General features: G+C 35.0%; 1 protein-coding gene across 3 annotated transcripts in view; it reads left to right on the forward strand.

Annotated features, from left to right (window-relative positions):
- dlg5a (discs, large homolog 5a (Drosophila)) overlaps window positions 1-15,546 on the forward strand; it is a 236,991-nt gene extending 221,445 nt beyond the window's left edge. For all 3 annotated transcript variants that reach the window (XM_039773036.1, XM_039773053.1, XM_039773044.1), the window contains 6 exons: window positions 2,643-2,839; window positions 4,528-4,671; window positions 4,915-5,042; window positions 11,613-11,722; window positions 12,469-12,578; window positions 14,099-15,546. In XM_039773036.1, the coding sequence (XP_039628970.1) occupies window positions 2,643-2,839; window positions 4,528-4,671; window positions 4,915-5,042; window positions 11,613-11,722; window positions 12,469-12,578; window positions 14,099-14,202 (793 nt within the window). In that variant the 3' untranslated portion in view covers window positions 14,203-15,546. The remainder of the gene's footprint in view (window positions 1-2,642; window positions 2,840-4,527; window positions 4,672-4,914; window positions 5,043-11,612; window positions 11,723-12,468; window positions 12,579-14,098) is intronic.
- Window positions 15,547-16,618: the final 1,072 nt, after the last annotated feature.

Genomic DNA, 16,618 nt, shown 5'->3' on the forward strand with positions numbered 1-16,618 from the left:
CTCAGCATGCAGATAGCGCAGGTCAGTGTGGGGGCTTGGCACGTCAATTTCCCACAATTTTTTGTCCTTTGTAGCTATAGCCACTTTGATTACGTGATTACATGATTTTGATCTTTTCACTTCCATAGTGAAAAAATCTGTCTCACAAAATCTGAACACCACACATAATTGTAGTTTTGAAGTAATTAATGTGCTATTTAATTGCAGTATTTAACATGACAAAAATTAGCATTTATTACGTGCTAATTTACATTTATTTACATTGAAGTGGAAACTGGACACTTTTGTATTTTTTTCTTTTGTAATATTATGTAATTTACCCCTCTACAGTTTCCACCACCTTCTCTTCCTTCCCCTGTAGTTGATCGACGACTCAATCAGACTAATAATTGTTACAACTTTTTAAAAATAAGGTGATCTGTTTTAATAAGGTTTTATTGTTTAACATTTCAGCCTGTTAATAATTAACATTAACAGATAACGGAGCTCACACAATGTGCTGTTATTATTATATTTTGAATATGTTCTAAAGATTACTGTGTTTGTTATTTTTGTTTGATGACACTACAGTTATTGTTAACTATATTGTTTATATGAGTGATAGTTGGATGCTTTATTGCACCCCATGTGTTCAGCCTTACCTGCATGTTAACAGCTGTAGATGCTTTCAGTGGTCCATATTGTACGTACTTGACATTATTTCTTTTCACTGTTCTTTTCTATACAATACTTTGACATTCAGTTAATTGCGTCCACCATGTAAATGTGCAAGCTGTAAACATTGTTATAGTTTGTAACAAGTTAAAGAAAAACATGACTGAAATTTAAACATGACATGAAACATGACTTTGCCTGGCTATAGTTTTCACGGTAAAGCCATATTAGTAAAGTAAAACAAAAAATAATACTGTAGTACTGCATTCTTTTTACCCTATGAACATGTGACTGGTGGTAAACTAAAAATCAAATTCTTGAGTGAAAAACTAAAAACCTATATCTGAAGCCAACTTTCACTTTGCTAGCTTCCATTGTACTGTATAATACATATAGTGCCAATGACCATAATGTTGGGGACAGGCACATTTTTCCTTGACTAACCCCACTGCTGCACAGTTTAGAATTACAAATTAAACCATTCAGACAAGACCAAAATTGAACACTTTAGGGTTTTGCAAACATTTCAGCCACACTGTGTACACATTACAACACTTCTTATACATGATCCCCTCATTTCAGTACACCATAATGTTTGGAACAATTGCCACCACAGGTGTGTGTGATTACTCAAGTGAGTTTCTTTGCTTCATTGGTAATTGTACTATAAGTGAGGCCCATTGTCTTTTCCTGGGTAAAGCAGGGTAACACAGCTAGTGATAATAAAAATAATTATAAGTACAGTGGAACCTCAGTTTACGAGTGTTTTGCAAGACGAGCTAAATTTTTTAATAATTTTTGACTTGATTAACGAGCGATGTCCTGCAATACAAGTATTATGGATACACTTTGTCTGCTGAGCGTCATGTGATCACAACTGAGCTGATGGTTCTTCTCTCTCTCACACGCGTCTCTATCTCCTTATCTCTCTTATCTCTCTCGCTCGCGTGCACGTCACTTTCTCTCGCTCGCCCGCATCTCTCTCGCTCGAGAGCGGGGTCTCTCTCTCTCTCTCTCTCTCTCTCTCTCTCTCTTCTCTTGAGGGCATTCGTCTCCTATTCTCCGTCTGATTCTGTGTGCCTCACTCATTGGCAAAATCCATACGAGCGTATACTGTTTACTACAGCATTGTGACTGTGTGTGTGTGCTGTGAAGTGTGACTCCCCGTCTTGCACCCCAAAACACAAAGCTGAGTTTCAGTACTTTAAGAACACCAGCTTTATTCAGCTTGAAACAGCAACAGCGCTGTTATTTATTGTAGTGGGATCTTTATAATGTTCCTTGTATCACCCATCGACGGCAGGGGCTTATAGCATGTCTGCGATCTTTTTGGATATGCTTATACGGCGAACTGCTACAGCGCTGGGAGACTGCGATTGCTTTGGGACACTCTTCCGCGTGTCGTCCCGATGGGTGGAATCCCACATGAGTTTAGAAACTCACTCACACCAGCCATGATTCTTTTTAAAGGTAAAGTGCAGGTTAATTTGTTTTATGTATTTTTACTTTATATTTTGTATTAATCATTTTTATATGAATAGTTTTGGGTTGTGGAACGAATCATCTTGAGTTTCCATTATTTCTTATCGGGAAATTCGCTTTGATATACGAGTGCTTTGGATTGCGAGCACATTTCCGGAACGAATTATGTTCGCAAATCGAGGTTCCACTGTACATTATTCTATTGCAAAAGACATATTCATACTTTTTGTGGCATGTTTATTTTAAAGGGTTTCTCCTTAAGTCAGAGCACACCTTTGTCCTGAAATTGCGTCATTTTGTTTAGACGGATTTATATTATATGAACCAACAGTTGCCTTCTGGTGGTTTTTGTATAATCTGTTTTAAACAAATACAGTAAAACGATATTGTTTATCCATGTACAGCTTTGGAAAGACAACAAGATTTAATTTAGTGTACTTCTATTACTGTACTTTTACTTTTTTGTTGCATATTTATATGTAATATGCATTTCTTTTCTCTGAAAGGATGGATCAGGAGTTTTACAGGAGACATAGCATGTCAGAAGTTAAAGATGAAAATGGCACCAGTAAAACTTTATCAGCAGCTGCACGGAGATCATTTTTTAGAAGAAAACATAAACATAAACGCAGCGGTTCCAAAGATGGAAAAGACCTGTTGGCTCTTGATACCGCAAGCACAGATTCAATACCACTATTGGAAGGTGAGGTTGGCAGTGTATTTAGCACAGCCTCTTAGTATTTTTATGCTTTATATAAATCCAGAAAAATATTTTGGAAAATATTATTGAACAAAAACTAAAAACTCTTTAAACTGTTGGCAGTGATTTATAATGAATTATTGGGTTTCATATTTATTGTAACATGGCTTTGATGTAGTGTCAGATTACACAGAGTAGAATTTGCAGAAATTGACAAATTACACAATTCTGTGATCTATTCCAGTATAGTTTCGGATTTTCACAGTATTGTGAGCTCGCCGAATGCAGACAGCCAATTAATGTTCTGTCTGAGAGCGGCAGTGTGTTTGAATGTTTTCCAAGCATGACTAGTTAAGTTTCAGTCTTCTTTTTTTTCTGCCTTTTCTATTCTTTTATGGTAAAGCAGACACAATACATCAGACAGACGAACCTCTTTTGTTTTTGCATGTTCCAGAAAACCCAGCATTTATTTCTTGTCGCATTGCACTTCCTAGTGAGTGGTCATTTGCACACAACATTTGTGTATGTATGTGTGTGTGTGTGTGTGCAAGAGCTAACACACAGACTGACCCCAAGAAAAAAAAAATCAAAAATCAAACATGGTTCATTTAGTTTGGGAGAGCCACAGACCAGTCTGACTGAGTCATCAGGGACGACCAACTCTACAATCGGTGGTCATAAGAGCAGACCACAATTGCTGCTGACTCACTGAAGGTTGGGTCAGATGAATTGAAAAGATTGGGTCTAACCCAAAGGATACCCAGAACCGTGGAGAGTGAAAGAGAAAGATTTGATGGACAACTAAATAACCTGAGTAAACCCACAAAATGTCCATTAAATTGATGATTATGATGATGCTTACGGGTGGAATTCTGAGAAACACTTGCAACTACTGAGTTGTTATGATCCACATGCTAGAACTCTAATAATCTAGATTGAATAGCCTGCTGTGTGAAGTACAAATCAAGAAAACTTATTATTGATGAAGTGCATCTGAGAAATACCACAAGAAATACAAATGAAACCATGTAACTCTTGCAAGCAGGTGATGATAAATGTTTGTTGCTTCACAGAGACCAAATTTAGTAAATTAAATCAGCCTAAACTAGCAACATATGCCTGTAATGTTTGCTCTTTTGTTTGTTTAAAAATATGCTGGTTAATGAGAGAGTTCTCTTACCCTTCTTCCCTGAGGTGGTTGTGTTAAAATGATTATGGTAAAATAATTTACAAATCAAATCTCTGTTAGGGCTTTCATGCAGCTGTGAACAAATGTTAAAGCAAATTCTATACAGTATGTGATGCTCACAGATAGATATGTCTATAAAAACACTCTGCATATATCAGAATTTTATGCTAGTCTATTACACTGAAGGAATGTATTGGGAGGGCAGGTAACAGGGCAGGTTTGGAGGCGCCAAATTTGGAACTGCCAATAACCCGCACAAGCTCATCCACTTTTATAACATTTAGCATAGTCTGGTCATATGTATTTTTCTGAAGTCATCAGAAAAAAATGAAGCAGTTCGCTATGGCTCTGTCCAGGAAGCTATGTTTCTTATGTTTTATGCTTGTGTGGTTACTAGTAAGCATTTATGAATGATATGCATTTTCCTGAAATATTTGTTTCCTTGTTTTTACTAATTACTTCCACCAGACGTAGTATAAAATATTTTTTTTCTTTTTAATAGACTCTGTAAGTCTGGCTTACCAGAGAGTTCAGAAGATTGAATGTACATCTCCAAGACCAGTGCTCATTTTGGGACCTTTGGTTGATGCTGTTAAGGATATGTTGGTGAAAGAGTCTCCAGGGAAATTTTGTAGATGCCCACCTGGTAAATATGTGTTAATACTTGTATCATAGTAAAAAACTAGCTGGCATATAAAATGCACCTTGTTAAATCTGTGTGTTACATTTTTAATTATACATTTACCTGTGTTAGTTTTTTGCAAATTAAAAGGATTTAATTTATTATTTTAAATATCCTATTTCATATGATAATTTTATATATAACAAGATTATTTCCCTATATAATTAACAATGACAAAATTAATTTGCTGCTTTTCTCACCATGCAGAAGTGATGAAAGCCTCACTGCAAGCAATAGAGCGTGGAGTTAAAGATTGCCTGTTTATTGATTACAAAAGGCGGAGTGGACATTTTGATGTGACAACTGTGGCTTCTATAAAAGAAATGACAGAAAAAGTAAGAAAAAGTATTTTGTTTAAATGTCTGAATTTTTGGCATTACTTGCATTACTATTTCATTAAGATCTATTACAGTGCTCAGCATAAATGAGTACACCCCACTACATTTGTCAGAAAACCTTTAGTTTTCTTTTAGTATCAACATTTTCTATGAGATACTGTACTACAAAATTCTCCCACAAATGTGGGCCATTGATTGCAAACAAGATTTGTTAATTTGCACACACAAAAAAGTGATTTTCCTAACAAATTCATTCAAGCCTATGTTGCAAAAATGAGTGCACCCCAATTATATTCTTAGGAGAAAAGCCACACTTAAGAATACAAAATTCTAATTAACAGGCATTCAACCACAGGTGAGTCTAATGATTCATTTAAGAGGTGTCCAGAAGACAGGTGAATATAAAAGGGCATTACTTAACAAAGAAAAGCCTTTCCCATTTCATGCTGTCAGCAATGGCTCCACATGGAAGAGAAATGTCAAAAAAATCTGAGAAAGGAAATCATTACTTTACACAAAAAAGGTGAGGGCTACAAGAAGATCAGCAAAGCTTTACATATCAGTCAAAATACTGTAGCAAAAGTGATCCAAAAATTTAAGAAAGATGGAAGTGCAACCATCTTACAGAGACGTCCAGGCCATCCACGGAAGTTAACATCTCGAGAGGAGCGTCTTCTGATTAGAAGGGTTGAAGAAAATCGCCATGCAAGTTCACTGCAATTAGCTAAAGCAGTAGAAAGCCAAACTGGAGTGACCGTTTCCCGTGACACCATATGGCGCACACTACAGAGGAATGGCATGCGTGGGTATCGTCCACGAAGGAAGCCTCTCCTAAAGCCCATGCACAAAAAAGTACGCCTAGAATTTGCTAGGGCCCATGCTGAAAAAGATGAAGACTACTGGGACTCTACACTCTGGAGTGATGAGACAAAGATCACTGTTTTTGGAACTAATGGTTTCAAAACTGTATGGCATCGTAAAGGTGAGGATTTCAAAGAAAAATGCATGGTGCCTACAGTGAAACATGGTGGTGGCAGTGCCCTTATGTGGGGCTGCTGTTGTTGGGGAGCTGCATTTCATTGATGGTATCATGAACTCAACAATGTACTGCTCTATACTGAAGGAGAAGATGCTGCCATTACTCCATGCACTTGGTCGTCGTGCACTTTTCCAACACGACAATGATCCAAAACACACATCTAAAGCTACTGTTGCATTTCTGAAGAAGAACAGGGTGAAGGTGATTGAATGGCCAAGTATGTCTCCTGATCTGAACCCAATCGAACACCTGTGGGGAATTCTGAAGCGACAAGTTGAGCATCACTCTCCATCCAGCATCCAGGCTCTAAAAGAGGTTATTCTTGAAGAATGGAAAAAGATAGATGTTGCAATATGTCGCCAACTTGTTTATTCCATGCCTAGAAGACTTGGTGCTGTCCTTAAAAATCACGGTGGTCATACAAAATACTAGATGATGTAGTTTTTGTTGCAGTGTGTATTCATTTTTGCCTCAACCAATTTGAGTAAAACTGAAGATTATATTATTAACCTTAATTTCATGTTATGGAGTTAAACAAGTGTTCAATAAAACTCAGCCTTGTGAAAATTTTGGAAATTGTTCTTTTGTTCATTGAGCTACTGATTAAATTCGTACTTTTTAAAGGGGGTGTACTCATTTATGCTGAGCACTATATATGTCATACCACCTTATGACTTTATTTCTGAGTTTTTTAGTGAACGTGAAGTCTGGAAATGCTTATTCATGGTGAGCTCTTTATCAGATATTCATGAATGGAATCATTTGTTTTTTAAGAGTGCTTGATTATTGTAAGGATGTGCTAATGGAAATGCAAGTGTTTGCTTGCTAATTCTAGTCTACTGCAATTCTAGACAGAAATATACAGCATACAGTAGATATATTTTGCATTGCCTTTATTTACTTGATTTTATATGTAACAATTTCTGGGTTGAAATTGTTTGAAAGCACACAAATTGCTTTTGTTTAATGTTTGGCAAACTAGATAAGCACCTTTGAACACTTATTGTGTTATCTGATTGTGTAGAGATAATATTGTAGGAAGCATTTTAGTGTCATTGTAACAAGTACAATTTATGCTAAAATAATCAACAAATTCTGAAATAACTGAATGGCAATATTTCAATTGAAGAAAATACATTTACAATGGATTTTGAAAGTATTCAGACACCTTCACTTTCTGTACACTGTATTATGTTATAGATTTAATTTTAAATGATTACATTTTGACATTTTTGTACATCAATTTACACTCAGTAACCCATAACAACAATGTGAAACGATTTTTGAGGAGAAATGTACAGATTTACTAAAAAAACAAAAAGTTAAATCTCTCATATAAGTATTCAGACCATTTGATGTGGCACTGCACATTTTGTACAGGTGTGTCCCATTTGCTTTAGTTATACTTCATGGGTCTAGAACTTGATTGGAGTCCACTGTGGCTAATTTAATTCATTAGACATCATTTACAAAGGCACACACCTGCGTGTATATAGTCCCACACTTCACAGTGCATGTCAGGATAAAATCCAAGCAATAAAGTCCAAGGAAATCTCTGGAGACCTCTGTGATAAAATTGTGGTGAGGCATAGATCAGGATAAAGGGTGTAAAACTAATTTTTAAGCCTTTGAATGTTCTCAGGAGCACAGTGACCTTAATAATTATGAAATGAAATAATTTTGGAAATGAAAGGACTCTTCCTAGAGTTACCTTCGGGCCAAACAGAGTAGGTGGGCAAGAAGGGCCTTGGTCGGGGAGGTTACCATGAACCTGATGGTCTAAAAAAAAGTTCATAAGTCCTCTGCAGAGATGGAAGAGCCTGTCAGAAGGGTGACCGTCTAAGCACTAGTCAGGCATTTATGGAGTTGCTAGATAGCAGTCACTATTGAATAAAAGGTACAGTATATGAGAGTTTAAAGGGCTTTAAGAGCATGAGGAAAAAGATTCTCCGGTCTGATGAGACAAAGATTGACATCTGGGCAGAACTACAAGTATTATTTCTGGCTTATGACCAGGCATTGCTTATTACTTGAATATCATCCCTAAGGTGAAAAATGGTGGTGGCACCATCTTACTATTGAGATTGCTTTTCAGGGTAAAGAACGAATGCAGCCAAATACAAAGAGAGCCGTAAAGAAAAAGAAAACCTGCTCTAGAGTGCACACAACCTCAGACTGGTTATCATTTAGCACGATAATGACCTAAAGCATAAAGATAAGACAATGCTGGAACGGCTTTGGGACAAGTCTCCAACTGTCCTTAAGTGGCCCAGCACAAGCCCTGACTTGCACCCCATAGAGTCTACAGTAATGCCTCCTTGATCGTGGGGGTTGCGTTCCAGAACCCCCCGCAATAGATGAAAATCCGCAAAGTAGAAACCATATGTTTGTATGGTTATTTTTATATATTTTAAGCCCTTATAAACTCTCCTACACTGTTAACATTATTAGAGCCCTCTGGACATGAAATAACACCCTTTAGTCACAAGTTTAAACTGTTCTCCATGACAAGACTGAGATGACAATTCTTTCTCACAATTAAAAGAATGCAAACATATATTCCTTTTCAAAGAATATGTGTCAGGAGCAGAGAATGTCAGAGAGAGAGAGCGAGAGAAAAGCAAACAATCAATACGTGCTTTTGGACTTTTAAGTATGCCGAAGCACCGTGATAAAGCAGCATTTTTTAGAGGAGCGTCCATATCCTTTAGGCAAACAGCCTCTGTGCAAACAGCTATTCTGCTCACACCCCCTCCGTCAGGCACAGAGAGAGTGAGAGAGACAGAGAAAAGCAAGCAATCATGCACCGCGTGGGAAGCATATCGTATATCATTGAGGAGTTTTATTTAATACGTAATACATGCTCTGATTGGGTAGCTTCTAAGCCATCCGCCAATAGCGTCCCTTGTATGAAATCAACTGGGCAAACCAACTGAGGAAGCATGTACTATAAATTAAAAGACCCATTATCCGTAGAAATCCGCGAACCAGCAAAAAATCCGTGATATATATTTAGATATGCTTACATTTAAAATCCGCAATGGAGTGAAGCCGCGAAAGTTGAAGCGCGATATAGCGAGGGATCACTGTATGTGCAAAGACCTGAAGATGGCAGTTGACAGACACTTGTCTCTCAATCTAATGAAGCTACAAAGAATCTACCAAGAATAATGGGATAAACTGCCCGAATCCAGGTGTGTAACGTTTGTAGTGACTTACCCAGGAAAACACAAAGCTGTAATTGTTGTCAAAGGGGATTCTACAAAGTACTGAATTAAGGGTCTGAATACTTGTACTGTATAAGTAAGGGAGTTCAGTTTTTGATTTTTAATCAAAAATTGTGCAAACCTTTTTGAAAACATATTTCCCTTTGATATCAAGGATAAGTGGCAAATTTTTCCATTTAGAATTAAATGTACAGCAAGAAAGTGAGGGATCTGAATACTTTCTGAATTCACTGTATAAACAAGTATGTGCTATCTTCTATTTACAGTTTTTTCATGCTTTTAAAAATATTTTTGTTTTCACAGTTAATGAATTTCACTTTTCCATTCCTGCATGTTCTGTAATTCTTTCTCCATATATCAGTTTAAAATTTAAAGTGTAATTTATAGGTCATTTTACATTTTATTGTGTACAAAATTCAACTGTGTACAATACTTCACTTCTGCCAGTTTGCTTAGTCTGGCATTGTCCTCAGATCACCTGTGCCTCTTGTAAAACACCTGTGTCCAAAAGAATGATGTTTCCAACATGATAGGAAATGTTTTTGAAATGTTGGCTAATATAAATTTGTTTTTGACAAGTTGTTTTCAATAGTTTTATGCATTTCAGTGTGTGTGTGTATGTCTTGGATCATTGTATCTTTTTTTCTTATGTTCACTTTTCACAAAAGGTCCAGTATCCCTTAACATTCTACAAATGCAGATCCAAATCATCAGACACATATTTACATTTTGCAGTGTAAATAATCTGTACAGTCTTTTCCTTATGCTGCAGCATTAGATGCTTATATTGCAATATCTTTATTTTGTGTTTTGTTGTGCGCTTTGTGTTCTGAATTAGTCATCCCGCATCATTTACATGTTATTTTCACAACATGTTAATAATTTTGTTTTTGCAATATGCTTCTAAACGCAAAATGGTACACAAGATTCCCCAGTAAGGGTATAATTGTGCTATTACTCTCCCTAGCAGTAATTAATTAATACTTGAGGTGTCAACACTTTGGAGTGTAAATTGAAACGCCGAGGATATTTTCTGTTTTTTTTTTCTGGTTCGGAGGTCATTTACTTTAGGATGCTAAACTCTTCTTGTTCCAAGTATCATAGGCCTTTACAGTCCCATTTTTACTACTATGACCAAAACACCTTGTTTTTATTTATTGTGTCTTACATAAACATTTTAGACCCTGAAGCAGAGCTTATTTTCTGAAAATGGCTTTTTATAAGAATTGAGAGAGTGATGTTTTATATAAATATATTTATGTTGAAGTGAAATTTATAAGCACATGTAATTAGTGAAATGTTGGTAATTAATTGTGCAGATGAATCTAATTGTGTGCCTTTAGCATAAAATGTAGTGGCTTTGTACCCTATCCAGGTCTGATTTATGGACAGGCTCTTGCTTCCCAGCAACCGTAAATTGAATTAACTAGGTATAGACAGTGAATGCATGAATTTTTATTTTTTTTTGTCCATTTGTTTAACAGCGAAATGAATTCCCTTTCATATCTAACAGCTTGTATTTAAATTGAGTGATGCCATTTTTAACATGAGCAGTTTTTCTGTTGGTCAGTTTGCTTTTGAATATTTAAATATTGTAAAGAATTTTCAAACTAAAATGGTATTGTTTTGTCTAGTGCTATTAACCCGAAAAATCATCTGTTTTACTGTATATACTCGCGTATAAGTCAGGTCTTGAAACACGAAAAATCGATTATAAAATCAGACACCAACTTATACACCCGTTCAGAAATATATCACTTAATTTTTTTTTTTTCCTAGCTTCCTTCAATCTTGCACCAGTTTCTCAGACACATTGAATTTTGTTGCAGCAGCACAGTAACCAATTTCTTTCGCCGCTTCAATGACTTATAATTTAAAACCAGCTTCATATTTTTTTCTGATGATACGCTCCTCATAGATAAGGGATGCTCTTACAATAAAGGTGTATGAGGGTGTGAGATACAAAAAACACCAAACAGTGGAAATGTTGCTTCGGAGTAGTTCGGGTATTACTGTGTGGTCACGTAGGCACAATACATAGAAAAAAAAGGCAGTGTGCTCTATGGTTTCTCTTTTAGGTGGGCGTTAGCATATAATAATCTCTTGGGCCAATAGCGTGAGTTTTCCACATTTTGCTTATACGACCGACATTATAAAATACCAGAAATTAGACTGTAAAATCAAGCCCCAACTTGTCCGCGGAAGAATTTAAATGTGAGTATATCTGGTAGGTTTGTGTGCATATGTATTCATTCTGGATAACAATAGTTTTTCTGAGTCCAGTTTTCTTTTTCCTTACAGGATTGTCACTGTTTGCTTGACATCGCACCTCACGCTATTGAAAGACTTCACAGTGTTCATATTTACCCAATTGTCATTTTCATTCGCTACAAAAATGCAAAGCAAATAAAGTAAGTAGCTGAGTGTCTCACTGCTTATTTAAAGTAAACTGGGTCACATCTACATTCTTTAATGTAAACTAATGTTTATTTTCCTGTCCCTCAATTGAAACTGAAACTAATGTTAATTTTATTTTATGCTTCTCACACTCAATCCTGTATGCAATTCGTTTGTGTTTCTTTCTGTATTATTTTCCATTTATTTCCAAAATTACATAGTTTTATGTTTTCCTGTAATATATCAGTAGTACAGAATCTTTACCCTTAGGTGCATTCTTTAATCCTTTTATCTGTTGAGTTTTTTCATTGGGCGTTCTTGTTTCCTTTTTGTGTAAATTTCATATGCATTTGAGAACAGCTAGAAGATTAATCTTTTTCATAAAAGAAATACTGTTGCTAAATCTAAAAAGAAGTAGATCCACTCTGAAGGAAGATATAATTTATTGTACCTTTCATAACTATTATCAGAAGATACAGACTCTTAAGTGAATGTCTTGATTTTATATAACCTATTATTACTCTGAAATGAGTGCATTCTAGAAAGCAATTGTTTAGATTTCTTATAATACAATACTGTGTTTAGCCTAAATCGTTAAAAAATAATAATCATGATTTCATCAATTTATATGACCTGACATAATTCTTCATTCTAGGATATTGATAATCTAGGATAAATCTGCTTTTTTCAATCATTTGCTTTTTTCAATCAGTTGAGTAAAAGGAATGTGGGTGAAAAATTCATTTTTTGTCTTTCTCAGAGAACAGAAGGATCCAATTTTCCTTAGGGACAAAGTGTCTCAAAAACATTCCAAGGAGCAGTTTGAAGTTGCACAGAAGACTGAACAAGAATACAGCAAGTTCTTTACAGGTGAGCAGTTGGTCTTTCTGATTTAGTATATCACTCAGAAATATTAAGCACTATCACTAAATTACACTATCAGCACAGAGCATATGACTAGATGCAAAAATGGAATACATAAATGTGTTAAGTAACTGCATTCATGATATAGAATACTATATGTTACTTTCATATTTTTTAGTAGGATTTCTTAATGCTGCCTGTATATATTATGGATGAATAGTTAAGTTCTGGCCACTGATATCTTCTCATTTTAAGATTTAAACAATCAAATATAAAACAAGTGAACTTGGCATACCTATAACAGTAGTCTCTCTAAACGCCAGGTTGCAGTTTATTACTGGAGTTCTGTTCATAAAATGTACCCACTCCTTTCAATCCTGTTATGGAAATACAGAAAGAATTAGCATATTGTTTGTTCCAGTAAAGAGATAAAAGGTCAACTTCGGTATAAAACATTATATTGAGTTAGCGAGAACTATGCAATGCATACAGTTACTTTAAGAGGGAATAAAAAAATCTAGAGAGCAAACATTTTGGAGATAATGGAATATGATGAAGAAAGGGCTGTCCCCTCTGTCATCATGTTGTGGTTCAAAGAGTTTAGGTAAGTTAGATTATTACATTTTATAATTTATCACCAACTATGCATAGGGTTCAATTAATCACATTCTTTAAATATGTCTTTGATTTCAACAGAAAGTCAAAATGCATTACTAGTAGTTCTCCATCACCATGGCCTTTGCTTATCAGTTAAAGTACTGTAGTACTAGGTTGTTGTACCGTGTTAGCCATTATGAATGTAGAGAAAAGCCAAGCAAAATGACACCTTTTATTGGCTAACTAAAAAGATTACAATATGCAAGCTTTCGAGGCAACTCAGGCCCCTTCTTCAGGCAAGAAGAAGGGGCCTGAGTTGCCTCAAGCTGCATATTGTAATCTTTTTAGTTAGCCAATAAAAGGTGTCATTTTGCTTGGCTTTTCTCTACAGTTAAAGTACTGAAACATACTTAATAAAATTGTATTGCAGTGCATTAGTCACCCAAAATGTAGTCATGCTTAACTTGGTCCAAATACAGCACAAAATTGTAAAGTGTGGCACTGCTAGCTTTATACTGTTTCATAAAAAGGCAAATGCTTCATATATTTATTTTTTTTTATGTATTCCAGATAAACTCTGTAACACAGAGTAGCCTGTTTTACTGAAGTCTAACCTGCTTGATTTAATATGACATGAACCAGAACCACTAATCTTTGCTGGGGAAGCTTCTGGAAGATGTTATGTCAAAGAGTCCAGATTTTATCGTTAATTACACAAACAGATAATAACCCACCCCTTTCCATTTTAAGGCACACATCCTTATCAGCAATTAGGATAAAGGTTAAACAAGTAGAGTGATACATAATAATGGTTAATCGTAGTCTTGTTGTTTGCCTTAATTTTTTCATGTGTTTCTGCCTTAACATAACTTTTATATAAATTACTTCAGGCATTGAAATTGAATATTTTTCATATTGTTTCTCCACAGGTATCGTTCAAGGAGGTAGCTTATCTTACATATGCACTCAGATTATGACAATAGTTGACCAAGAGCAAAACAAAGTCCTGTGGATTCCAGCTGGATCACTATAAACGCCTAAAGGCCAGCTAACCAAGCCTGCAACGTCACTTCTCTATGTAGGATATACAATCAAAAAAATGTAACTCATATTCAAGAACACTAAGTGAAGGGGTACATTACACTGAACAGTATAAATTAATGTTTTTACTGCGTGCATCATCATCATCTTGGATGTGATTATATGCTAAACCTCAAGTGAATTAATTCTCAGTGATAAACAAATTGCTACAGCACTGATTTAAGTATTTTTGTTAATTCATTTCCACGAACAGATCAGTGATGCTGCAGTTAATAGGTTTACAAAAATATTTTCTGACTATTCAGATTTTTATGTTTACTTGAATGTTTGTGTTACCCATGCATCCCTCTTCCCTTTTAAAACATTGTTTTCCTATACCTGCTGTTCCCTGTTTTTGAGACAACCCTCCTGTTAGAGGAGAATATGCATGTGAATGAACAGTTTACTGGCCATATTGAAGTGCCTTGTAATTTTAGAAATATTTTGGGAAAAAGAAAAGGTTTATTATAAGCATGACAGGGTGATCATGTGGCTAGATTAATTTTAATGTAAAGCTGACTGCACTCCTGTACAGGGCAGACCACTGTGTGTTTTGTAAACTTTAATCTGTCATATTCTTTCCTTTAAAGATATAATATTTAAACAGCAAAATATATCTAAAAATAAAGCTGCATAATTAATGAACTAATCGCTAGGTTTTGGAACCTAGTATAGTGTAGCAGTGGGTAATGAGCTCTAACATGGGTATGGCATGCTTACCCCCTATAACCCCAACACATTTTTTTTTTTGTTTTTTAATGTCACTTTTAAACTAGTCTATTTGTTTTAAAATGTCATTATGGTACAGTTCTGCAGGGTCAATTGCATATTTTGTTTGTTACTTATATATTGATGTCATGTTTTTTTTTTTTCATATTTAATTGCATACACATTCACATAATAAAACACACTATTAGAAATGTGTGACCACTAATAGAGAACTGGTCATAATAGCTCCATACAGAAAATCCCAGTGCAATGCTTTCATAAAACATTGTGCCAAACTGTAATACTTTAGTTCATTTGGTTTTGTGTTGCACTCATAGTTGATGAAAGTCTATCTACTTTTTAACACAAAATTGTATTTTGTTTGTTTTTAAAGTATATGTCATATTTTAGGTACTGTTATTCTGTATGAACTGTTGTTTCACAGTGATTGTTCTTAACATTTCAGTCATTGCTTGGCATGAATTTGCCTTTAATTCTTACCTTTATTGAAGAAAGTAGATGTCTTTTTGTTTGCATTCTTCAAAAAGGGATATTGTCTTGCACATATTTTGATTTTTTTCTTATAGGATATATATATATATATATATATATATATATATATATATATATATATATATATATATGTTTTTTTTTTCTTTTTTTTTTTTTTTTTTTTTTTTTGTTCAATGTAAGTGTACACTATTTAGGTTGGTAGCCTAAGATTTTTCCATGTAAGGGATTGCATTATTTTGGATGAAGCAGTTGAAACAGACAGGTACTGTTCTGATAGGGATTTGCATTATGAAAAAATATTTGTATCAAATGTTAAACTGATTAATATGAGAATAAAACTCAATGTTTTTCTGTAACACACATGATTCATTAGTCCCTTGTTGGCCTTTTTGTAATGTTTTATATTCATTATTACTGGTTATAAAGCAGCAAAGATTATATATTCAGTGCAGTGAGCTCAGGAGTTATTGGCACGCTTGATAAAGATGAATAAAAATACACATTGATAAACAAATTTGAGCTATAGTATGCTCAAAAATGGGAAATATGCAGGTGTTTGTTTTAATATACAGTGTAATGTTTGGAACAAAGACACAGTTTTTCCTTGATCCACTCTTCTGATCCACAGTTTAAAAGCCTTTGAACTGTTAGATTTGTAATTTTAAAGTGCACTTTTCAGACTTTTCATTTAAGGATATTTGCATACATTTCGGTCACACTCTAGAGAAATGACATCAATTTGTCTAACGTTTCAGGGCACCGTAATGTTTGGCACATAGCAATGCCAGGAATATTAAAGCAGGCATATTTAGTTCTTAGTTGCATATCCCTTGCATGCAATGGCTCCTTGAAATCTGCGATTCATAGACATTACCAGGTACTGAGTATCTTCTCAGATGAAGCCTCTAATGCATCTTCAGCATCTGCTAGTTTCGGGGGCTTCAGGAGATGTTAAGCATGCTGATTTGGATTTAAATCCATTTACTGGCTTGGCCATTGAAGTATATTCCATTTTTTAGCTTTGAAAAATGTCTTTATTGTCTTAGTAGTATGTTTGGGATAATTACCTTGTTGTAGAATGAAGCACCATCCAGTGATTTTGGAGGCATTTACTGGATCTTGAGCAGATGAGATGTTTCTTTACACCT

The sequence above is a fragment of the Polypterus senegalus genome, chromosome 1 (genome assembly GCF_016835505.1).
Source record: "Polypterus senegalus isolate Bchr_013 chromosome 1, ASM1683550v1, whole genome shotgun sequence".
In the NCBI taxonomy this organism is placed as follows: Eukaryota; Metazoa; Chordata; class Cladistia; order Polypteriformes; family Polypteridae; genus Polypterus; species Polypterus senegalus.